The 27,180-nt window shown below is 39.2% G+C and overlaps 1 protein-coding gene across 1 annotated transcript in view; it reads right to left on the bottom strand.

Moving 5' to 3' along the window:
- The window catches only part of LOC133460659 (protein diaphanous homolog 3-like), a 198,951-nt gene that overhangs the window by 46,890 nt on the left and 124,881 nt on the right, over positions 1 to 27,180 (bottom strand). The window contains exons 25-27 of the mRNA XM_061741363.1: positions 17,053 to 17,188; positions 8,356 to 8,451; positions 7,740 to 7,802 (exon numbers count right to left, since the gene is read on the bottom strand). Coding sequence (XP_061597347.1) covers positions 7,740 to 7,802; positions 8,356 to 8,451; positions 17,053 to 17,188 — 295 coding nt within the window. The remainder of the gene's footprint in view (positions 1 to 7,739; positions 7,803 to 8,355; positions 8,452 to 17,052; positions 17,189 to 27,180) is intronic.

Genomic DNA, 27,180 nt, shown 5'->3' with positions numbered 1-27,180 from the left:
AATCTAAGGTCAAAGGGCATATATGAAGACTAACATTAGACCTCATTGCTAATAACATCAGAAAAAACCCTTAACATAATTACTTTACAGTAAATATCTAGAAAACAGCTGTCCATAAACAGGGTCTTTAGGCTGTGAAAAAACAGTTTACAATACAGCCTACAATTTCTGACAAATTTAGAATTTGATTTGATGTCTCTTAAGAGAAATGTATAATGAAAAAAAAAAAGATGACAGGGCTGACTTTCTATAGTAAGGTTTTTGCCCATGCCCTTTGCCAGTCAGAAGGCAGCTCCTCTCTGCTCCTTCTCTGTCCAGTAAGTGCTTTATTGCGATGCTAAACAGTGAGTTTTGACATTCAGAAGGAGCTTGCCAAAGGACAGCCCGGTGGATACAGCAGAGAAGAGAAATCCTTAATGGCTGCAACTGGAACGGAAAGCATATGTTCGGCACCAAAGACTGCAGCAGGGAGAAATGTCAAGCATGGTTGTTACAGAGTAGGCAGCAACTCTAGGAATTTGCACCTGAATGAAAAACGGTCTCGGACAATGCACATCCACGAGCGACATCTCCCCTTATTAATGCCGCGACGGAGGAGTAAATAAACGCATTCACACCCAGATGCATGTGACTAAGTAATGTGTCTCACATGCTCACCGACCAATAAACACAAACACTCCCCATTTTCAGCAAGTTGGGACACTGTAAAATGTCAAATAAAAAACACAAATGAATGATTTCTATCTTCTTCAAACTCTACACATAGTAGGGAACATAATGCATCTATTCATCTATTTGAAGCACGATGTTTAACCTCATTCCTAATTTGATAACAACACAATGCTCTAGTTGTTGATACTAACTGCATCATTAATATTAAACATGCTGAAGATGTGAGAACTAGTGCCTCTGATCAAAGCCTGGTTAATGCTCCTACGTTGAAAATGTTACTATGTTTGGGGTCAATGTGGACTGCAACAAATGGGGGGGAGAGGGGGTCTCCCTCAGTGTGACCAGTCCAAAGTCCAGGCTTAGATTTGAAATTGTTTTGACATAAAAGGTACCAAAAGAAGAAATAGGTGGAGTCAGATGTACTTGTCTACAGTATGAGCTTACATGTTTTAGTTGGTGAAGTACAACTTGTCATTGCTCTATCATTTTTATGTGACTAGTCATTTAACACTCTTAAGGAAAAGAAAAGTCTCTGGGGTAATATCATCTCCTGAAAGACACAGAAAAATCAAATTCTTCTGAAGTGTTCAGATGGCTGTGGATATCCCAGAGAGAGTATTGCTTCACGAGATCACTTCAGCTTGTCTGCTAATTTGCACCACTGAGATCGCTAATCAAAGCTGGTGCCAGATGAATGACGCCCTCAGCCCAGTGGCCAGACACACACACACACACACACACACACACACACACACACACACACACACACACACACACACACACACACACACACACACACACACACACACACACACACACACACACACACACACACACACACACACACACACACGTGCCTCAAGGCTGAGTGTGTAAAAGTGTGTATGCATGATTTTTTGGCTGTACGTGGTCAAACGTGTGTACGAGGTTGAAAAGGTGGCATACAGGATCAGAAAAGCCAGAATCCGACTCTTCAAAGAAAAGAAATCCAGTGCCTGACGGATGTTCTTGCCCACTGGGCTGGCCTTCCCACTCTTTATGCATGAAAATTCCTGTTGCTCCACAAAGAGCTTCTGGATCAGTGAAGAGGCACACAGCAGGCTGGTGGCAGCGCTGCCCGAGAGAGCAACAGACAGATGAGACAGTTTGGAAGAACATGATCATCTAATCAGAACTCTGCAAAGAAGTCCTGGAAATCAACCACAACAGGAGCCACAAGCATGTCTTCCTGCTTGAATAATAGCTCAATCCGACTGCTTTCTGAAGAAAGGAGAGTTGAATTTTGAATCTTACATGTCCTCCTTTTATTCCTCTTCCCTTAATGAATGTATCAGCTTTCCTGACTCTCTGAGTCAGGACAGCTGATACTGATCCTTTGAAAGGCAAATCCTTCAAAATGACAGACAAGATGAAGGTAGACCTGAGAGAAAATTGTTAATTGAGTGATTTGAATGGGTGTTTGTCTCTTTATGTCCCTGTGATGAACAGACGACCTGCACTTAGTACATTCCGCCTCTCGCCCAATGCAAGCTGAAATAGGCTGTAGCGCCCCTGCAACCCCTGAACAATATGAAAAATGTACAGACAATGGAAAAATGTACAGGAAATGGATGGATGGATGTTTATTTAGCAGATATAAGGTTAATTTACCGCTGTTGTTACCACAGAGACAGGACTTAACTACCTCTCTTCATAGAGGGCAGAGATACAAAGGCAAGATTTTCCTCCCAAAACAACAGAAGTTCATATAATTATCTCCCCACCGCTTTCTCTCCCTGACGGCTATGTGATATAGCTGCTGGCGTTGGTGAATGTGGGAGGACCAGGAACGTGTGTGGCTGGAGCGATAAGGCTGCTGTAAAATTTAATTAGCACAAAGCCATGGTGAAAATGACTTAATTTCTCACCGCATTATTAACTAAAGCACTCTGTAAGAGCCTAGTCTGTTCCGATGTATATCACAGGTTTATGTGACAAAGGAATTCAGTAGGCAGAGGGAATAAAAAAAAAAAAGAAAAAAGAAACCAATGTCCATACTGGTGTAGAAAAAGGGTGATGTGTACAGTATTTAGACAGAATCCCTGATAGATCTTTAAAAGTTTTGTCCATTAGCTTTTCTGTCCCTATACTCTGCAAATAAGGTGTTTATCTCAGTAGTCGGGAAAGCAGACTGTATATATGCGAGGGAAAAAAATAGAAAGGACATCAGAAGTCTGCTGAATAGCAATCCCCCATTAGCGGCTTCACCTGCTGCTTGGGGCCTGAGCAAGTGTGTGAATGGACTGATTAGGGTCCTTGGCACAACATGATGAACACCACTTTCTATTTCACGACTCGCAGCCTTTGTTACAGCCTGGCTTCCTCATAATCCAGCTAAAAGTGGATATCTGTGGAGCTTGATCTGCTTAGGACTTGGCTGAAAGTGAGGAATGTACATCAGCGAGACATGGAGCAGACTACTTTGTTCTCATCTTTTACATTAACGTCTCAAACCTGCCAACAGAAATTGTGCCAGTTATTTAATTTTCTTTCGACTCAACGGTGCAGAGAAACACAAGATAACAAAACCTAAAGAAGTGTATGTCATCATAACCATTTTTAACAACTTCATGTCTATATTCATCGAATAATGCATTGTTCATGCAACACAGCATCTGATAACACCTGTGACAGATACTGTAAACTGAAACCAAGCTGAAAGCCATGGTCATCAAATGTCCTTGGTGTTAAAGCAACGATAGAGACAAATGTAATTAATAATAAAGCTGAAAAACTATAAACAAAATCACTGACTATATTTCACGTGGCCATATGGAGACTTTACAAATGCGTTTACGATTCAGCTGCCATGAGATTACCGATTCCCATAAAAGTTGAGACACCCAGCGTTTGGAAATGTGTGAGATAAGTATGAGTCACTTAACTAACAGCTCAAAATGAAACACTAAATGGCTAAAAGATCACACGGCTTCCGTTGTGACATGAAGTGCAACTGTGTAAGCGGAGTTGACATCTCAATTAGGAAAAAAAGGTAAAAGAATAAAAAGCTTTCTATGATTTCTCTCTGCAACCCTCAGTTTTTATTCCACAGGTCGCTGTGCACAGGTTAGACCTAATTGCACCAGCAACTTTGTTAAGGTACACTCTTGTTCTAGCTGTTCTTTCTAAGTGTGCGCTGGTTTCAATCACACACACACACACTACCAAATTCAATTGGGCATTAAGGCAAAGAACATGACACCAACCCAGGTCTGAGTCTGCACATATGCTTTCAATACAGGGTTTGAACAGGCAGCCTATATGCACGTTTATACATGTATGTGTGAGAGTGAGCACTCTTGGGGCAACAGAAGTTCCTTTGTGATAATATTTCACTTTAATGAAAAGTGCACAGGCCGCGTGTGATCTGGAGATGATGTATTATGACCAAATACAGATAAATCAGCACTTTTGAAACCATGACGTCTTTCATCACTTGAAATATCAAGGGAGTAGAGAGCCTGTGCGGCTCCCTTTGTCCTGAGCTCACTGAAAAGTTATAATAAACCCTTCTTTTTTTACTGGTTATGTCATGTCTGGGGGAAAGTTGCAAGGGAGGAGATGAAGAGAAGACAATGCAAAGTCAAAAAGTAAAGACTGGGAAGGTTTGGAGGGATGGGAAGCTCTCATACTTAGCAGCCAATGACTTGAAGAGACAAAAATGTGGAAAAGGAATTTAAAATAGAAAAAAAAATCTCTATCTGCAGGATACAGTTAGCCTGCAGTGGAATCCATGAATTACAGACTACAAGAGGCCCAATCAAAACGGAGGCATCTAACAGCAGATTCCACAGTATCCCAGCCTCAGAGAACTGCTGTGACTAAACCACAGTGACACGGTTTCATAAAAGCCTCACATGTGAGTACAAAGAACACAGTCGGAACAAAAGCTTTTTCTCCTCTATCTCACTTTTTTGACTTTTATTGCGACTTTGACTTCTTTTAAGTTCCATCTTAATCAAAGCTCAGGAAGAAAATTGTGGAGCCTTACGTGAAGCTTTGTGTTGCCATTTACACCTTTAGCCAGGCCATCACCCCCGCACTGTTCAGAGATCCAACATCATATACAAAAAAGATCAAAGCCCTCACTTGCCAATTGTATCTCCAACAGAGGTCCCAGACTTTGTGACATGGTATTTGCATCAGTTTCCAGCTTTAGTTCAGAGGTAGAGTATATCACATGTGATAACTGTTAGGTTGGGTGTCACTGAAGACATCCGAGGTAAGTGCTCTGAAACACAGAAATCCATTCTTCAGGAATCCCACACTTCATGGCATCACAGCCGGCAGAAAAGCAGGCTTAATGCACCTTGGCTTGTGCCGTTTCACACACACTTCAACATTTTGGTCAAACATAACCGTAAAAATGTGTAGCAGCTGTGGGATTCCCTTCAACATGTGCATGCACAGAGCAGCTCGGGAGAGACAGCAAGGTTGTGATGAGACCCTGCAAAGAGGTATAAAATAACCAAACAGTGCCTTGAGAGATGTTTTCAGAGGGACACAGTTAAAAGGCTATAGCTGCTTTATAGATTCAATAAGGATCTTACACCTGTGTGGCTAACCACCATCGATCCATCATTCTGTGGAGCCCAATCCAATTTAGAGTGTTGAGGAGCCCTAGAGCCCCAGAGCCTTATCCAGGCTGCACCCACCGCAAAGCCTGCTTACCTTCATCCCCTAAAGTCTGGGGTGTGTCTGTGGGTTTTTGTGAGAGTGTGTGTGTGTGTGTGTATAAATGTACTGGCAGGGACTGCAGACCAAGCAAAACACCTTTGAAGCTAAGTCCTGTTAAAGTGTGATGAGCCACTTTAAGGGTCAGTCTGGAGAGGAGACTAGAGAGAGGAAGGAAGCTGAGAAAGGACCAAGGACCACACAAAGCACACGAGAAGACTTAATCTAAAGTGTGAAACAAAGAGTACAGCACACTGCAAGGCATGTTTTAATCCTATTTTCTAGTATGTGGCAATCCCATTCATCATGACTACAAAGCATTGAAGCCGTAATCAAACTACTCCCGTGTCTCATCACAGCCTGATAGGGAGCACTGATATAGGCCATTGTATTTTTTATTTTCCCTGGTACAAAACACACTTGTGTACTTGAAACTCCCCTGGTGTAAATACTTAATGGTACCGTGCATTTCCAGACTGACCATTCAAAACTCTCCCCTTCGCCACTAATTATAGTACTTTCCAACACAGATGTTTCTGTCTAACGCCTCTTTTCCGCTGCTCTGGAGAGCAGCCAAACTCCTGAGATCTATTATTAAAGGGTATTTAAAACACAGTGGCATGAAAGTGAAAACAGCTGTTTTTGTTTTTTTTCCCCCTCAAACCACAAACTTCATCCCAACTTCATCCCCTCAAGTTTAAACCGAGAACATCCTGCGGTCTTCACTCACCCCACTGACTAAACCCAGGGTAATTAAGGCCTAAATCGCTGTAGAAGAAAAGGAGAGAAGGGAATGAGGAAGAGGAGAAGGAGTTACACAGGGGTAGAGGAGAGACTCCGTACCAATAACAGGCAATTATGTATGGAGAGGACCATTGCTTGGCCATGAGAGTATAGAAGAAGACAGCAGGGATGTGGGATGGTAGGGAAATGAGGAGGAGTGTTATTTAGGAGGCAGATGGCAGAGAGGGGGAAATTAAGATGAATGGGCACTGAGAGGGTTGAGCTGGTGCTGGGCAGAGAAAAGTAATTAGCTGTGTTTGCTATGGGAGGCAGGGGCTGAGTATGATGCCTGCAGTGACAGTCGGAGGCCTTGAGCTTTCTTCAGCAACAAGAACGTATCTAAGGCAGCCAGCAGGGGGCGGCAGGGGGCGCCTCCTTACCTGCAACACGCACTACTAAGTGGTCTTTTCACAGCAAAGACACTGAGCAAAAGCTGTTTCAGTATGCAATGTTTTTTACTCTGAACCCAACTTATTACAACATGTCTCTGGTTTGTTCCATCTCACACACACACGCACACACGCACACACGCACACGCACACACACACACACACACACACACACACACACACACACACACACACACATAAAGATAAGGCCAATGCAAGTCCAATCTTTTTCTCCCACATTATTCCTTGAACTCAGCCTTACTTAATGGCTCTCCCCCTCTTTCTCACACCATTTCTCTCCATTTCTAATGTTACTGCCACATCTATCTGTCTCTTTCCTCCCACCCCATATATAACCCTCCCCCTCGTCCCTTTCCAATCTAATTCCAGATATGCTGTAGCAGAAAAACAGAGCAAGGCCTTTTATCATCGCCATCAATGATGTGGGTGGATTGAGCGTGAATAATTTCATTCATTGTGCGCTCGGCCCATTGGGATTCCAGTTACAAGTAATAAGAGGTAATCGGGTAACAGAATAATTTTTGTGGGTGTCTCAGTGAATTTATTGGTAGGAAAACCTTTGAAAGATAACCCAAGCAGAAAACACGACGTGGTCATCAAGACACCTTGATTCAGTGAAATCAAGGTGAAGACCTTAAGGAAGTCAGATAGATAGCCAATTAAATTCAAAGTCAAATAAGAAGCTTAAGTGCAGTAGGCAATAAATGGTTCATATCCAATCTTAGCCGCACCCCTCTTTACTATTCAGGTAAAAAGAAAATGAAATAACAGTAAAAATGTGAAAGATCCACACAAGCATTCAAAAGAACAAGAAGAGCTGCAGTTACTGAACAGTTGAGAGCAGCCCAGACACCACTCTGAGACGATCTCACTACTTCTTTCAGACTCTGCACACAAAATCACAAACTTGTTGTTGACAACTCGTCCAATGTTCCTTCAACTTTTCCAAAGACAGGCTCAAGATAAAAAAAAGACCAAAAAGAAAAAGGGATGACTGCGAAGATAGCTGAACACACAAGAAAGCAGGACACATAGTCAAGGCGAATCGGAAATACAACACATATAAGGCTTATTTAATGCAGTTTTCCAACAGCTGATAGAGGACAGAGCTGAGCATGCTTGAAGCTTTAGCTGTGCGTTTCTTAGATATCGAGTTTTTACCATGGTTAACAGGTCTGAGAACCTGGCGGTAGGAGCTGGGGCTGATGGTCTGGTGCTGGTTATCTGTAAGGAGTGCAGTGGACAAATAATGCCAACATATTCAGCATCAAGAGTGATTAAAAATATGATGACCAGGCATCAGCTAACTGAAGAAGAGCTGAGGTAAAACATGTTCAAATTAAATTGTATCTTCGAGAGCTCAGGTCTCAATTTTCTCAGTCGTAGTTTAGGGGTGATCCAATAAAATGGTCAAATCTAATCCTGAATTTGCAATGTGTGTTGATCTTATACTTTTTTATTATAGACCCAAATTTCAAACAGCTGTAGTGCTGATGTTGAGCTAAGGATTCTCTGCCATTGTCCTGCAAGAAAGCATGTGCTCAAATAAAAAAATCAATGTATTTTGGAAGTCACTCTTGGCCACAGAGTGCAAGCACAGGAACCTGAGAATGTGTTCAATTTACACAAATTAAAACAGGGGGAAGAAAGTGCAGCAAAACGGCACATTAGTACCATTATAATATACACTCATCTTTTAACATATGACAGGAACTAGGGAAATGCAACAGCATGTACAGTAGGTTCTTAGAGCATAAATGCAGGACATGAGACTCACCTCTGGGTCTTGGCACTCTCTTCCTGCGGTCTCTGAAAGCAGCTCCTGACTGCAGGGCCTCCAGCAAACTATCCATAACGCCCGTCTCATCATTCTCTGCAAAACAATGGAGAAAGAAAAAAAAAAACAAATGAGAAAGAAAAAAGGTAATTAAAAAAAAAAACAACCAAACACACTTTTAAGTACTGACAGAAATGTTAGTATAGTTTCTATTAGTAATAACTAATAACTCATAAATCAGTAATAACTCATAACTTCATAATGTTTGTATATTTTACAATTGTAAAATATATTACAAACGCGTAACAAATGAAAGAAATAACTAGCACACTGTAAATATTGATCGTCAGGTGCTGGATCATGGCACACTGAGAGAACAGCTTAAGTTGGTTCTGCCACGTCTTCTAGTTAAACACATTTATTCAAGGAAATGTCCCGTAACTGGGTATTTTGAGTATTGTAGTGAACAGATTTGTCCAAACAGTGCAACACAACCACCGTTTCAGATCTTCTTAGGCTGCATGTACATTAAATGGTTCTCTCTTTTTGTGGCACATTTCAGATATGATGAGTGGAGGTTAAAGCAAGAAAAGAAAAAGTGTTTTCAAATAAATGAATAAAATGGGTAATAAAATATGAAACAGATGAAACAGGTATATCAATTACATCCCTTAATGGTGAAACTGCCACACTACACAACGTGCGTGATGCAGTCATTTGTGCCCACTGTAATCAAAAAGGGGATTGTTTGCAAAATTAGCAAACGATTACAAGGAATTGAAACACTGGGAACCGTTTTTTTACAAGAACCAGCTCTAAACAAGGTTCAAGCTTCTTGATTTCCATACCTAACTACAACTAAGGCTTTGCTGTGCCACCAGAACCTGCATCCTGGTCAAACATCCTTTCTAAAAGAATATTTAAGGCTCTTTTCGTGACACAAAATTCAACGCAAGCATTTGTCTGTAAAAGCGACCACAACAATATTTTGCTGCTCAAATGGGAGGCTCTATAAGTTATTGTTTTTTCTTTTTTTCTAAAACAGAGGGATTCAAATTTTTTTTTTTTTAATATTAAATATATAGCAAATGTACAAATGTATAATACGTGTATCATGTTTTTTAGGTTAAGACTAACATCCATATTCTTTTTTCTCTTGACAAAGCCTTAAAGATTCAAGGGGCTGTACTCTTGTTCACATGACGCTATGTTTGTTAGATGAGGATGTTTCATAACAAAGAGAAGTTAAATTTAATGAAATTAATTAAATTTTGTATTTAAAGACACAAAAAATGCATGGCAAAATCCTTTTTCCAGTACGGGTATAGTACAGACCGATTTTTCAACTCTAACATTTTTTCATTGAATTTGTATCGTGTGTCCAGTAACATTAAAAATATACAAATAGTATGTTACATAGCATTGTATTGTGTAATATTGTAAAACAGATTGAAGCGGCTGTCCTAGGAAAAGCCTAGTTTAATTTAATTCCCATAATAGATGTATTGCATGCATCATGACTATCATTACAAAATACTGATTTATTTCAAAACCAATAACATCAAGTGCAAATGATTTGAACATGTTGAAAACCTGAAGTGTGCCATGTTGAACTGTGTGTAGACGGCGTAATGAGGTCTGAGGTGTGGCCAGTTACTGACCTCTGAGCTATGTCCCTTTTGAGATCTTTACAAGCTTTTTTCCCCCTGATCGACATCGGCCTGTCATGAAACATTAACCATGACCACCAGTGTCAGTATGTACCATGTAGCTTGCAAACTGATATTTCCGTCTTGTTTCATGCATGAAGCAAACCTAATACAACTGTCAGTCCCCTCCACAGAATTTAGTCCCTGGACATCAACACTGCTACACTGAAGCTCCTGTATTGAGGGCAGGGTATCCCCACGGTAGTAGGATGTGCTACTAAATCTTTACACAAAGATGTGACTACACACCCACGCCAACAGTAGATACTGTATGTACTGTAAGGTCCCACTTCCTCGTCTTCCTGATCCTACATGTGCAGTTGTTTGCTTTTCATTTGCAACACTTGCACTCCTCCTCAGGCTGATATGTGCCTAGTTCTTCATCATTACACAGAGGGGAGAGGCAGCTAAAATTCCTGAGCAAACCAAACACTCTTCGACATCCAAATTTGTCTCCACCGCCGTGGCAATTCATCACCGGCAGCAAGCTTTACACCTGCCACAACGCACAGACACACAAAAATACAGATCGCAAGCTCCAAAAAAAAAGAGAGCAAAAGGGAGCAGATCAATCTATCGCAAGCTGCAGTGAGCGCCTTCATGTGTAGTACTCCGTTTGACTCCAGCCTAGAAAAACATGAAACGTTTTGTGAGCCTCTGGAGGAGAGGAAAAATGAAACCCACTCAGATCACCCACCACAGGAACATACGGGAACAAAAACAGACCAATTTTACACATCAGTCAGAAGCAACTCGAACAGGCCAAGATAGAAAACGCCTTTGTAGAGTATAGACAAAAGGTGCTTTCAGATATTTAAACACTGAAAATCATAACACTTATTTACATACTTGCCCCCACATGCACATGAACTTTTAAAGATTAAACAGGTCACATTGATAGTGATGGTGGAGAAGCACATGGCAACAGCATATTAGTCAGGCTAGCAACTGTGAAATGGCTTTGAAAAAGTCCTTCAGCCCGTGGAAGGTGGTGGCGTGGAGGACTGGGCATGAGAATAAAGCCTAGTCAGAAGGACAGCACAGCAAAGGGTGGTACTGAAGCCTTTTCAGATGAGCTACTAATTGGTGCTTTGATGTGTGTAATTTGCCTGCCTGTTTTTATTCTGCTGCATCTGGCTTTAGCGCTCTCATGACAGGTGTGCATCGTGACAAGAAAACAAGAAGAAAAAAAGCCTCACTCTTAAAAGTCAGTCGAGGCCTCATTGATGTTTATTTTGTATTTATAGTAAACTATTTACCATATGTTCACAACTTTCTTAAAAAGAGTCTAGCAAGTTCCAAGATCTGAGTCTTGGCATTAAAGGAAAGCGAAGGTCAGCTCTAATGAGACGTGTCAAAGTTAACTAATGTGTGTGTGGAAAACGTTTAATCAAATATACAATAGTGCAGGTTGGACAACTAAGAATATAAAAACAGACGGTTTACTTCTTGACTGAATAAAAAAAACTGCAGAACAAAGACAAGGCTGATGGAACCCAGATCTGTAGGAGAAAGCTGCAGGTGGCTTCGTCTAAAGTGAAACCTCAATCACTATCCATTTAAACCGTTCTGATTGGTATTTTCCATCGTCTGGACAAGCAACCTTTCAATATCTCAATGTCTTCTCTCTATTCAGTCCTGGACTAATGTCTCTGGCCACTTCACCCAATAGGATTTGGCACTTACCATCAGGACAATGGTTTGGGTGTCACAGCGTGCGGTAGTGGTGGCTCTGATCAAGGCAAAAAAACAGGTTCAATTGGGCTTGGATGGACAAGCTAAGAAGAGAAAATGACATGCCCCTGTACAATGAATGCAGGTCTGGCACCATGCTCCCTTGGACACTTGAAGATAAATGGTGCAATAAGGCTAGTCAGCCTCCTTTCTCCCAATTGGAATCTTGTAGCGGTCTGTGCCGATAGTCTGAGCACCAAGTAGCCAAGTGATTTCTTTAAGAAGAATGAGGAGAGACTAAGGACACTAATACATCAAAACCAGCTACCAAATATTCCTTTAGATTAACAACATATGTCGTCTCAGTGATTAAATATATGTTACTGATATTACACATAGTTTTTTTTTTGAAAAGAAGAAGAGAAATCTGTATATTACGAGAGACTCCAAATGATGAATAACCTACAGTATCTACTGTTCGGGCCAAGGGGGAGTGTGGAAATGGCTAGAAGAAGAAAGAGCATGCAGGGGGGAGAAGAGAGTGGAAAAGCGTGTCTGGAGAGAGAACGTAAACTATGAAAGTTAAGGGAGACGTTAACAAGGCGGTACTGAGACCAGGCCTTCTCTGTGGCTTGGAGATGGCTGCATTAACAAATAAACAGGACTCAGAACTGGAGGTGCCAAAGTTGAAGACATTAAGATTTTCTTTGGAAGTGACAAGGATGGATAGGATTAAGAACGACGACATCAGAGGAACTGTTGAAGATGAACATCAGTGAAACAAGACAAGATAAAGTAAGAGAGGCTAGATTGAGATGGTTTGGACACAAAATGGTGGGATAGCGAAGTCACTGACAAAAGGCTGATGGAGTTGGAGTTACCAGGCAGGAAAGAATAGGAACGACCAAAGAGGATAATATCTGCTAATGTGGAGAGAGAGGATATGCCGTTAGCTGCTGTGAGAGAGGAAGATGCAGAAAACAGGGTAAGATAGAAACAGATGATCTACTCTTGTGACCCCTAAGGGGAAAAGCCAAAAGAAGAATTGTCAAGGAAATACTTTGTAACGTTTCCAATATGGGATCTGCTGTGAAACCTCAGGTATAATGATGTAGATCACTTATTAAATCTATACTGTATGAAAACTAACCATCAAGAAAACCCCCGTAATTTCCCATGCTTTTTCAAGTGCCTGAATAAAAAGGCAACTAGTGTTTTTACTTGGTTCTTGAACCTCTTGAAGTGAATGTGTGCAATTTGTTTCAGTATGGTTTTGGTTTTGTCCATCCATATGAAACTGAGACATGGTTTCTTTTCTGTTCTCAGGGGCTGAAATTACTGGAGTAGTGTGGGTCCCAGAGGTTATACAAACAAAATGTCAAAGTTTTAGATGAAAATGCACTAGTGTGGATCATACCTAAGGTCGCTGGGCATTCACACTTGTTCAAAGAAATCAATTATTCTGTTAATACAACTGAAATTGGCGTAATAAATTGCATCAAACTGTCAGTGATAACTAACGTTTCAACACTGTTCATCAACTTCTTACACAAAGACCAGTGAAAGCTTCAGCCTTTCAGAACCTGCTGCGCTGCTGCTTTTTAACTACAAACTGGGTTTGTGTCAGGCTGAATCTTCCAAAAAATAGTAGACCACTAAACGTTAGGACAATGCTAGATGGCCACAACAACACCGCAAACTAGCCCACCTTCCTGTGTACTCTCCATGTGAAGGTAATAAAACTAGGGTGTACAAAAGAGACACAATGTAAACCAGCTTTGTGAGCGCTGGTATAACACTAATGCATTTCAGAGTGAATTACTATGCTTACAATATACGAGACACTGCTTTTTAAGACCCCCCTCCCCCTCCCTTCTATATAGGCTCCTATACTTTTAGCATTTTTGCATGCAGCGTTGCATCCCTTGCTATTCTTCTATTTGACACCTTAATAGTTCATTGCTTGTGGCCATGTAGAGAACGTTAAATAAAACTCTGATGTGTAATTTGTCGCTCCACAAACATTCCTGCTCCCGGCCTACCCTGGGAGTTAATGCAACAGATTTGTCATACACAAGCCAGGCACAGCTAGAGGAGGAAGGAAGGAAAAAAAAAAAAAGAAAACACCTATTCAATCTGGATTTCAATCTCCATAGGGCTCTATGCAAATGCACACAGGCTCTCTCAAACTGCCAGAATACACAGATGCCAAATCCAAGCTGCATATTATAGTTTAGGTAGAAGCCTAGTCTGTAGCCAGTAAAAGAGATTGAAGAAAATGAGAACGAAGAGGGGATAACCTCACATTACATGAATGCATGAGAAGGCAAAGATAAAACCAAAGTAAATGCAGACACTCGTCATAGGTAAGGAAGCTAAAATCCATTTTGATCACTTTCTCCAGGAACCCCCCTCCCTTCCTCTCCCGTCTCATTGCTGTGCCCTTCAGCATAATGTGGACACACAGCCTCTCTGGGGCTTTTTAGGGAATTGATGGATAATCAGATGATTACACAGAAAATCTCCATCGAGGACAATCCTCCCTGACAAACAAAGAGAAAGCTCTTTAGTTAATAAATAGGCTGAGAGACAGACAGAGCGGGAGAGGGTGTAAGAGTGAGTGAGTAAATCTTGTCCTGGGCTGACCACACATATTAATTTCATCGAAACAACCTGTGTGTGCATATCTCCCGCTTGTGTCTGCACACATATGCACACGCGTGTGCACGTTGCCAGAGACATCATCACTTCTTAGAAATGTCACCAAACTTGCCTTGAACTTCATCTTACATTGAACATATGTAAATACATTTTTAGCTTTAGGCATGTTTGTATCAGCCTTTCTGACAATCTCTGGCTCAGGTTTAGTCTTATGATTTTCTTACTTTTTCTAAAACAGTGAAGTTTGTTGAAACAGCCAGGCACCGGTAATGGGAAAGGAACTTCAAGTTGTCAATCCAAATTATTTAAATGCTAGGCATAAAAGGGTTAATTAAATTCACATTAAGACGTCAGAAACAATGTAATATTGTTCAGTACAAAAGAATGAAGGCCCCTTTTATTAGTTTAATGTACTAAAACCAGATTTAATGTTGTATAATAAATCTTTTGACGTCAAGAAACAGAACTATGTTAATATCAAAGTGAAAATTTTAGGAGGAAGTTCTTACTAACTTCATTACAATATTTTAGACATCTACTTACGTTTTAAGTGCAGAATTATCCAGAAAAAGCAGTTTGTGGCCATTTGTCATGGTTGGTCAGGCTCTTTCACAGCATGACATCTTTTCGTAAGCAGCAGTTTTTCCATGTCATACAGCAAAATCTATTTGTTTGTGCTCTGGATTTGATTCTTGCAATAATACTCTTTTTAAGGCTTTGCTGCTTCTCATTTCTCTTTTTTTTCCCCCTTTGTCTTCGAAATGTATCTGTTACATTCTGCTCCAGTCTTCCCTTCCCTTCATGCTTTCGCCAATAATATTCAGTGTTTGTTACATTTATGTTTATATTAGGCGTTTGACTTGTGCAAGATTGTTTAGCAAAATGCCACGCATCATCAAACTTGCTCCCAAATATTCACAAACACTAAGCCTCGCCTTTGCACTGCATTTAATTCAAGATTTCCTGGATTCATGCAGCAATAATATCAAGAAAACAAAGAAAAAATAAATATCAAAATAATAAATATACCCATTCTGGGATATTGCATCATAGTTTCAATTGCAATAATAAATAAATTATGATTCCCATAGAAACTCTCAGTATAAGATAATCAAGATTCATTGCCTAAAGCTGACAAATGAATGTACAAGTCAACAGAATTCATAATCTTCCCAACATGAGTACGAGGCACTCAACACTGACTTCCAGCTACAAGAAAAAGTGACTGCTTTTAGTTACCAGAATTTCTAAATAGATTATTCATTAAACGCATAGTGACTTTAGACCCATGTGTGGAAAAACTAATTCAGTTGCATGTGAGATTTTTTTCTGTTACAGGCCAAGTTTTCAGTAACAGCAGAGGCTGCAAATAAAAGAAAGTGAATTTATTGCATTTAGTAAATCTTAGCGACTACTTTTCTTTAGAACCAAGTCTCAGACATTTCTTTGTTAGTGTTTTTGAACATTTGCACAAAAAATGAGGACTTTTGTAGGAGTCCTCTGAACAGCTGCTTTTGTCCATCTGTATTTATTTGATGTCTTCCTTCTATTGAACAGCCCTTCTGAGGTCACGCCACCACTTAAATGAGTTAAGGACAGGGTTCTGAATTGGTCACTTTAGTTCCAACTGTACTGTCGAAATTTTACTCAAATGCTCAGTGTTGCCATCTTGTTGCATCTTCCCAGCTTGAAGTCAAGGACTGCTGCCTTTTATTTTCCCTGTAACATTTCTTTGGGAAAGTTTAAATTAAGGATTCCCTCGCTGATTACATGATATCCAGGCTCTCAGGTAGAAAAGACCAAAGAACAGTTTATTATGTGTCTTTGTTTCGTCTAAATCTCTCCTCATCTCAACCATTCAAGTCTCCTCACCATGAATTTGGTTTTGTCTGAAATTCTCTTACCCTTAAGAGTTTATTTGTGGCAATGTAGCTGAATTAAAACAATTCTGCAAAGATGAGTGGGCCAAAATTCTTTCACAGTGCTATAAAAGGCTCATTGCCAGTTATCGCAAACGCTTGATTGCAGTTGTTGCTGCTACGGGTGGCCCAACCAGTTATTAGGTTTAGGGGGCAATCACTTTTTCACACAGGGCCATGTAGGTTTGGATTTTTTTCTCCCCTTAATAATAAAAACCTTCATTTAAAAACTGCATTTCGTGTTTACTTTGTCTAATATTTACATTTGTTTGATGATCTGAAACACTTAAGTATGACCAACATGCAAAAAAATAAAACAGAGGAAGATCAATGAAAAAATAAATAATACAGGAAGTTGAACATTTTATAGAGTGGATGACCCATCAATTCAGCTTTTTGTTTCATTAATGTAGGTGTGAATACGTACGTCTGGTGTGTACTGTTGTGTTTTAGTGGTCTAGACTAACAAAAGTACTTAGCAATGCAGTCTAATTACATTTTCATCAATCAAAATACACATAAATGTTTTCTCTGTGGAGGGATAAATGCATTGTGAGAAAACAGATGTCTCCTCTCATTCATTAAAATGTGACACGTGGGTTTGTTTGATAAATGAGACTTATTGTATTTGATGTCTTACAGCATTTGACCAAAGATTGATTTAGCACACAGCTCTCCGTGAAGGGCTTATGGTTGCAAGAGTTGACAGGCAAAGCAAATTGAACAGCCTATACCTGCATTGACTTCCAGTAACCTCCTCTTCTTCTGCTGTCTCTCCCGCTTTTCCCGCTCAGCCTTCTCCTTCGCTGCCCGTGCTCTCGTCTGCTTCTCCTCCAACTCCCTCCGCCTCAGGTTCTCCTTCAGTGCTTGCTGTGGGGAAAAGAGAGAGAGAGAAAAAAAACCATAAAAAGGAGAGAAAACATGACGGATTGTTAAGTAGGGTTAATTACAGTAGTGTAGCGCCTGTTAAAGGCAGAGTAGGCTGTCAAAGCCCACAGACATCTTTATCAGACACCATTAAAGTCAGATGAAGCTTCTAACGTACAGTGTCACTCTTGTCTCTTTCCTGACATGAAATGACTTTAAAGCTGGGATTTCAGACACTGGAGAGCCAAAGGATGATGGAACCGCATACTCAGCACACGAGTAGAAGCTGTTATTTTTCTATAAATATTTTTACTGTTCGCTCTTGCCTATTCATAGATAAAAACATATATTTTTAGAGATTAACGGCACTAGATTGCAATATTTTCTCCGCAAAAATAGAAAGTAATGCTACCAGTGATGTCCTCAACGTCATTCTTGGCAGAGCTTTAAAGATATGTGTGATAATATTAAAAAGTATGAATAATCGTCCAGCTTTATTTATAGGATACATTTAAAAGAACTCCGGGGCTATAATAAGAATTGTAAACTTTAATTAGAAACATAAACAATGTGAGCTACATCAAAATAAATAACTATTTTAAGCCTCTGACAAGACTCCAACACGTCATTCCAAATGATAGTGTGGATGGGGCCCCTGCAGACCACCCAAAGAAACTTTTAACTTTGTTTGTGTAGAACAGGGGTCGGCAACCTGCGGCTCTAGAGCCGCATGCGGCTCTTTAGCGCCGCCCTAGTGGCTCCCTGGAGCTTTTTCAAAAAAGTTTGACCTTTTTTTGTTCTTTTTTTTTTCTTTTTTCCATTTTTGTTCTTTTTTCCTTTTTTCTCTTTTTTCCTTTTTTTTCTTCTTTTTTCTCCTTTTTCTTCCCTTTCCTTTTTAATCTTGACATTTCTACTTTTTTCTCGAAATTTTGACTTATCGACATTTCAACGTTTTTCTCGAGTTCTTGTACTTCAACATTAATCTCGAAATTTTGACTTTTTTGTCGAAATTTTGACTTTTTTCTCGACATTTTGACTTTTTTCTTGACATTTCGACTTTTTTCTCGACATTTCGACTTTTTTCTCAACTTTTCGACTTTTTTCTCGACATTTCAACTTTTTTCTCGAGATTATACTTCAATATTAATCTCGACATTTCGACTTTTTTCTCAAAGTGCATAATGAATAAAAAAATCTTCCCCCAGTTATAGCTAATAATAGATACATAGCACGTGTTGCCTTTATTCTAAGGCTTATACATACAAGACATTTTTTGCGGCTCCAGACATATTTGTTTTTTGTGTTTTTGGTCAAATATGGCTCTTTCAACATTTTGGGTTGCCGACCCCTGGTGTAGAAGAAGTGCATAAAAAAGCCCTCCTTGTACATGAATCTTTATGCATTCGCTTCTACTTTGTCATAAGTCTACACAAGTTGACTCCCGATGTCCCACAAACTACTTTCAACCACTGGTTGCAAAACAAGAGTCCCAGGCGTCTGCTTCCATAGAACTGGATCGGTACCATAGTGAACGTAGAGTCTGGAACCTTCACATGACGTTTATTTATATCATTTTGAAACAACATTTTAAAAACAAGGTCCAGGTGTTCGAGATTTTATCAAACTCCTTACTTCAGACATCCAGCTATGTATTCTTGTCATTTTCTGCAGAATACATTTTTGAGGATATTTGGGCTATTAATGCATCTTCCATTGTTTCGTTTGTTTATTCCATTTCCTCCTAGTTATTCCACTTATGTTTACCGTCATCCTACATCCATTTAGACCATTAAACGAATTAAATTGATTTGCACATTTCACTATTATTGCATACCGTTAATAAAAGTTAACAACTAAGTCGGTTTTTGATCCATAATGGTAAAATCCCTTCAGTGAAAATAGACTTTAGGTGATAGACTGAGTAATTACTCTCATTACTTACTTTTTCCTCCTTAACAGAGGTGGTGCCCCTAATGAGGCATGTTATTAATTATTAATCATTTAATGTGGTGTTGCTAAAGTACTTGTATATTTATGACAAATAGGCATGTCTTAGAAGTAAGTTTTGTTGATGTGTGACATGGTGCTGTAATGTGATGCATAGCAGAAAAAAGCAGAGTTATTTTGATGGCTTTTGTCCTTTAGTAGGGATGGGAGATCGTGAGAGCCAGACAACACTACCTATGAATAATGACAACAAAAAAAAAACACAAAAAAACAACTCCCTTGTGTTGACTTAAAAACAAATCAATTCTAACACAGCATTATACAGTATATCTTGTTTTAGGTACTTCTTACATTCCAGAATAACTCCGCTCTTGATGAACCCAGAAAAAGAGGGTGCAAGTAATATGAGGTAAATCATTCAATGAGAGCATGATGTTTCTTTTTAAACATACTACCCACAACGTCCCTCTTCTTACAGTATTCACACAAACCATCTTAACTGGCAGCTCTGCGAAATAATAAAGCATAAAGAATAATAAAGAAGTGGACATAAAAGGATGTATACTGTGGTACACAGAGAAGTACAGCGGCCCGGTTAAGAGTGGCAGTCATTTACTGTTGCCCACAGACAACCCATTATGACTGCATAAAAGTGACCATTGTTAAAAATTATGCAGTCAACCAGAGTTCAAAAGAGTTCAGCGCAGTTGATTTACTGTAAATAAGGCACTCGAAATGCACTAAAATGGCAACTTCAATAAACACAGGGTAATACACTATGCAATAAATGGTAGATTATGGTTAGCTTCTAATTCTCTTAACTTGTGCTTAGATTTGTGCATTTGATGGATGATCATATCTGAATATTCTTTAAGTTTTTATTTTATCCTCTTACTATTTTAGATGTATGCTACACTTTTGGCACTGGCTCTGTCTGAACAGTGCAGACTTTATATTCCAGTAATAATACAATAAGATAAAAATCTAAAACTTACACCTGGAAAATATAATAAAGATCTAAGTATCTGTAACTTTGAAAAAATAACTACAACACTAATGACACTAATGACAATAATATTATTAAAATGACATTGGCCTTACTGAATTATTTACACTACAAGATCAATTCAAGGTTGCAAAACCAGCACATGCTTTGGACTGTTTGGAATTGTTCATCTTTTGGCAAAGTCCTCATAGATTCAGAGTTCTCTTAAATGTCATGCTGCCTTAATTAATGTTAACATGCATAGTGGGTGTCTAAAATATGCTGATAATAAAGAAGTCTGATCAGATTCAGATCAGCTCAATTAAAATGGGCTGTACTTTTGATTAGCATGAAAAAAAATCTTTCACTATTACAACTGCCATTTGTCCACATTTTCCAAATGTTTTTCTTTATATAATGCATCTTTGTGGTCAGTGGGTGGCAGTTATAGCTGTGAGAGTGTATTTAAACTCGAGTGTTAATGAGGACAGCCACGCCTGCCAGAGAGGCATCCAGCGTTTTCAAATGTGGCTGAGATGTTAACAGAAAGTAGCGGTTTAAACTGACTTAATTGAGATAAACAAAGTTATTTCAAACTGGATACAACAATTGCTGTGAGTAATAAATGAAGATACAAGGCAAAGGTACATTCTGTAAATCACTTTTACCAGCAAGCAACGATGACTTATTGTTAAGCATTTCAGCCATTTGTCCTGGGTACACTTCTTTTCATACATCTCTGAGATGTTCATGGTGTGTATAAATGGGTAAGTTTTTGACGTTTGTTGGGGCCAGCATCGTGCTGAGAAGGGTTTTGTTCTCAGCAAGAGCCCAGGTGAGAATGGTCAAAATGAGGGAGGGATGAATGAAGCCTAAAACAGAGATTATTCAGAGGAACTTATGTGACCTGATCCAAAGAGTGTGGCTAAGACAAGCGAGGATGGCTTCAGGCTAAGTCTCTTACTGTCTTTGACTGACCCAGCTAAATCCAAGACTTAAATATTACCTATTTGATCTGACAACACTTGAGAGGATCTGCCAGTAAGAGTAGGATAAACTATCCCATCCTCTTGTGCAAATCTTGTATTCAAACCCAAAAAGACTCAAACTGCTACAAAAAAAGGCTCTACAAAGATCTAAAAGGGTGAAAGTGTGTATGTAAATAATCATTTTGATCTAAAGAGATTAACATTTGAAATACAAAAAAAAATATGGATTTTTATGCTATTATCATTAGGGCCCGAGCACTTACAGTGCGAAGGCCCTATTGTATCTGTAGGAATTCTTTATTCTTTATCCTTCTGACGAAAGGAGGGCCTTTTTGCCCCCCTAAACGTGCCCCAAAAGTCACCAAATTTTGCACGCAAGCCAGGCCTGGCGAAAAATTTGATATTTAATGGTTTGCATTAATGGGCGTGGCAAAATGGCTCAACAGCGCCCCCTAGAAAACTTTGTGCCTCAAGCCCCACAATACGGTTTGACGTACATGCACGAAAATCGGTACACACCTGTATCATGAAAGAAAAGTCTCTTGACGCCATGGCCGAACAGGAAGTCGGCCATTTTGAATTAATCGTGTAATTTTGGCGAAATTTATGCCATTTCTTCGGCCGTTAATACGGCCCGAACCGTAACGTGCACCCAGGTGTGTTATACATCAAAATGTGCGTCTCCATCCTGCGACAACGCGCATTACTTTTCTCAGTCAAAAGCGTTGGAATTGGGTTGGTATTGACTTTGTCACCAGTTTTTTTTTTTTTTTTTAAAGCAAGGTGCAAAGTAAGACAATACACTTCATTCAATATTAATAACCAGACACTTGAATTGTTGCCCTAATGCGACCGATATTGAATTTTTAAAAGCCATATATACACCTTAGCCAGGCTGTAGTCGAACCGAACTGAAGCTCTTGAGATCGAGCTATTAGTGCCAGATAATATGGTCCTAATTCGAGTCATTTCAGCATGTATAGGCAACCCACGCTGAACCGAGCTGCTGTCTGCCCCGGGACTCCCCCTTCCAACACCAACAAAAGCCAGAATATTAACACAGTAGGAGAAGAAGCAGATGAACAACAAAGAACTAACCAGAAGAACGCCAACTCAAAAGTGCGTGTGGCGCCACCTAGCATTGCGGAGTCGAACGCACCTCACTCAATAATCAATTGTCTTCTCGCCCATGTATACTTGGATTTCTTGAAAACTCCAGTTTAATCCTTGATTGTTGCCAAAAGCTTGATTGAGATGTGCATGTAACCGCACTGACTGATATTGATAAATCAGTGTGCAATAGATTATCCACCACTCATCATTTCCAGTACCTACAGCTGGTGCACAATGCAGCTGCTCAGCGTTTAACAGGCAGCAAAGAGGGAATATTTCACACCAGTGTTTAATTCTCTCCCCTGGTTCTGTTACACACATAGGACTGATTTTTTTTATTATTCATTATTTGTATGAGCAACTTCGTGCTCATGCTCCAGCCAGAGCATTAAGATCCTCTAGCCAACTAATTGTATAAGACTCCAAAGAAGACTTAAAATGAGTCACAACCCAGCTCCTGAGCCTGCTGCTCCTAAACCACACAACAACCTCCCGCTCCTTTTGGAAGCTTTATTCCAAAAGTTATATAAGTTGAATTCATAGGGTTTTAGTGAATTTGAATTATACTACCCCATAATATTAGTTTTTTATGTATAATAAATTTTTGTATAATACATATGTATTTTAAAACATTTTTTGTGCTGTTAAGGGTTTAAATGCAGCTTTCTTTTACTTGATGGTTGGCAGTTATTTTCATGTAAAAACAGCCCAAATAAATAACATACACTGTAAAGTTATGAACAAACTAAGCCTGGATTATGGATTACATGACTACATTGAAGACATGTTGCCTTTTCGAAACAAAAGGGTGTAAATGATTTATAAGGTAACTTGTTTAGAAAGATTTGTGTACATTGAAAAAAAATCTCCAAAGAAACATTTGATACAAATAATATTGACAAGTGTAAGCCAATAATACAGTACTAACATCCATCTGTAACCGAGGTTTGATTTCCATACACAGGACCGCGTCGTGTTAGTTTTTTGTACCATTCATCTTAGTGTGAATACTCACGCCAGTCCATCAAGCACAAGTTAAAAGCAATGCATGAAAACTTTGATGTATATGTGGCAAAGGGAAAAGTCAGCATCAAAGAACAGTTAACAATCTTCCAAGACATTAATAATTTCTAGAATATTCAACCTCAATCCATCCAAAAGTTATGAGTATTTCAAATTGAGCCCCCCCAAAAAATAAAGCAACCAAACAGAGTCAGAAGAAAGAGGTTCTTTGGGTGTATCCAACCCCTAAAGAGAGATTTCACTGCAATCCATTAATTGATATTTAACTTTTTGTAATTCCACAAGCTTTTTTTAAACAATGAATATGGTTAACCGTGGAAGAAGTGCGTGATGGCAACATTTACACTGCAAGCACCAAAGGAAGACATTTAAATGTAGTTGCAATTTAGCATCAGTAAGAATGAGCTCAACAGGGGGTGAGAGTGAATTGAAATAGCACAAAATATAAGAGACTGCAAAGAAAAGCCAGAAAAGATGAAAGCTCCGTGAATTTTGTCTCTTGACAAAACATTCATTTCCACTGCAATATTGAGATGAAGGAGAAACAGAAGAAGAGAACCAACTCTCAGAGGAAATAGCCCTCTACTCTCCTTCATCACTCCAGGTCTACTTCGCCCCGTTCCTCTCCTGGATATCCACCATTAGACACGCTCAATTGGATTCCTGTCAGATGTGCAACCTCGCCCTGGGTCTCCTTTCAACGGGTGACTGAGCATGCCTCATATGTGCACGAGTCTGTGTGTACGTCTCCATATTTAGAAAAAAAAACTGGGCTCTGATAAAAATTGCCAAAACACGATGACATGTGCACACAAACTATCATATACTAATGCACGTGTTTTGTGAGTTTGATACACAGTTCAAGGCTCGGTTTGCTTTAGACAGTATGGACCTATTAGCATGGGCTCTAACACAGCAGAGTAAATGCTGACACAGCTTTGACCGAAAGGTCACAATGCTGAGATTTGCTGTATGGCTGTGATCATTGACCTTGCCTCGGCTCTTCTCAAGATACGCCTGTGTGAAGTGACAATTTCGACAAATTGTTAAAGGTGTAGGCTGCTTACGCCTTGACCTATCACAGGGGCATAAATAGTCATCTAAGGAGTTTTGATCCTATAGCACTAGTCTTTACAACACTTGGCTTGTTCACCTTTCACAAGCAGAGTCATTAACTGTTATGCCTGAGTGGTACATGATGCTACAGCAAAACACAAACCCTAGCAAAGGAGCCATACTAAATGGAATCCATGCACACACACACATATATATATATATATATATATATATATATATATATATATATATATATATTAGTGATGCACCGAAATGAAAATTTGTGACCGAAACCGAAACCGAAAATAATAATAAACACTTGGCCGAATACCGAACAATACCGAACATGGTTCTTCGCAGTTTTTCATTTATTTTGCCAATTTTTTCATCATTGCATGAATCAAATAAATTTGATTTAGGCATGCTTTTAAAAGAAAAAAATCTTTTACAAAATTACAAGGTAGAAAATATTAGTTGAACATAAAAAACTGAACATTTTTTAATTTCCCAGCATTTCTTAAATATTCCAGCAGACATTATACCAGCAAAGAACAATAACTTAAAATAAATAAATTAGTAAAATACATTTTTTGGCCATCTTTGAGCTTACGTTAGGCTTAACTGACTGAACATTGTAACATAGGCCTTAAAACAATAAAAATGCATTAAAGCGCTCAGGGTTTTTTTATCATTTCAAATGATAAATCAAACTTGTAGTGCTGAAAGACTTTGCAGATGTGCCCCGTCTAGATATTTGAGCAGAACATTCATTGCAAACAGCCGTTCTTGTATTACTCTTTGCCACTCTAAAATACTTCCACACTGCTGACATGTTTGCGCCGCACCACTTCACTCCACGCTCTTCGCTGTTTGATTTCGTCTTCTAAACGCACCTGTAATAGATTGATTTATGTTGTTTTGGTTCCACCTGCTGGTGAATGTTAGTTAAATTCTTATGTGGTTAGTTTTTGGTTGGCCAACGATTTATGTGGTGCGCAACAGTTACGGAGCGGCCAGTCTATTTCCTTATATTACAACGCCGTTATTAATTGTTCGTTTTTTTTCCCACTTATTCCACCAAACACCGAAAGTGTTTTTTTGCCATTTTCGGCCGAACAATTTCGGTTACCGAACAATCGGTGCATCACTAATATATATATATATATATATATATATATATATATATATATATATATATATATATATATATATGTATGTATGTATGTATGTATGTATGGACACACACACGCTGAGTGTGATTTATATCTCAACACAACCATGGCTTAGAGAGAGAACGATTTCAAAAAAAAGTTCATCTGGGAGAATTGTGAAAAAACATTTTTGAAGGCTGAGAAGACATATAAGAAGAAATATTGCTGTTACCGAGATCTTGCAGTGCTGTGTGCTACACTTCTGACTTAGGTAATAATTTAATGATTTGCTCATTTAAAAATGGAAGAAGGCTTAAACAATGACATCCTCAAAGGATGCTATGAGGCTTAGTGTAAGGATGATAGTACTTGTTAACAGTGGGGAGCAAGTGTCTGCTGGGCATGGGAATTAAAAAAACATCAATAGATTAATACAGCTGCCACTATCCATTCCTTACAGACTCCCTTGTCAATTCCAGATTTAGTTTTCATGAGGAAACACCACCAAAGCAGAACCGTGACAACAAGTTAGTAACTTAATTCCATCTACAATTTAATTACAACTACATTTAGACACATGTATTTTATAATAATGACATTAAAGTGGGAATTAATTACTTCAAAAACATGAAGAACCAAACATTCGCTGTCACATATATGGACCAAGTGTATGATGCAGCAAAATTACAAACCCACAGAGCACACAAAATGTCCAGAAAAAAAGCTGTGAGCAACAAGAAAAACACTAAAGCATAACTAATAAAGAAAAAAAGAGGGTATGAAGTCCATTAGACTCTACTGAAGAACTTTAGTACGCTAATTAGCCACTGTTATCTGTTACATCCAGTGACCTATGCCACTATTCCCGCTGACAGAACATGGTGGGTCTCCACAGCCCCAGAGCTCACAGCAGCACCAAGCTGATAAGAGCAAGGAGTTCAACGATGACAAACGTCTGGGTGGGACTGGACAACACAGGGCTGCGCAGTTCTCGTGACATTATACCGAAGAGCAACGATGTCAGTAAAACAAAAAGTTAAAACCATCTCCAAATATCTGAAATGATTAAAAAAAAAATACTGCAGATCAACAATCTGCTGTTTTGTGCACCTGCATATGCAGGATTTAATACAATAAATTGGAGGGGGGATAGAAAAAAGCAATCACAAAAATTGTCTCACTGAACAGGCCACTGCCACGAAGCGACTGAATCATAGTTTTTTCACAATTAAAAATGTGCTTTTCTCACCAATGCTAAAATAAACGGGATAAAATACATAATGCTTGACCAGCTCCTTCAGTGACAGACTACATCTTAAGTGTCTAAAGGAACAATATCCAAGGAATTTTTCTTCCAGTTGTGGTCAGACTTTACAATAAGAGCTGCTCCCAGTGAATCATTTATAACTACTCGACACTTCAGTCCTGAATTTTTAACCGTGCAATACAAAATGACTTACAGTGCAAAAGTCAGTTTGTATGATTGCGCATATATTTATATTTTTGATGAATATCATTTGTTGCTGTAACATGGAAATTTCTCCACGGTGAGATGAAAAAAGTTTTATCTAATCTCAAGTTCCCTCCTGCTTCCAGTGCTCCACCATCATACCAGTTCCCAAGAAGCCCTTCATCACAAGACTAAATAACTCCTGGCCCACGGCTCTGATATCTGTAGTCATGAACTCCTTTGAGAGACCGGTGTTAATCCCAGCCATCTAACTTCCTGGT

The sequence above is a fragment of the Cololabis saira genome, chromosome 2, assembly GCF_033807715.1.
Source record: "Cololabis saira isolate AMF1-May2022 chromosome 2, fColSai1.1, whole genome shotgun sequence".
NCBI lineage: Eukaryota > Metazoa > Chordata > Actinopteri > Beloniformes > Belonidae > Cololabis > Cololabis saira.
This window is presented reverse-complemented; position numbering and strand designations above follow the sequence as displayed.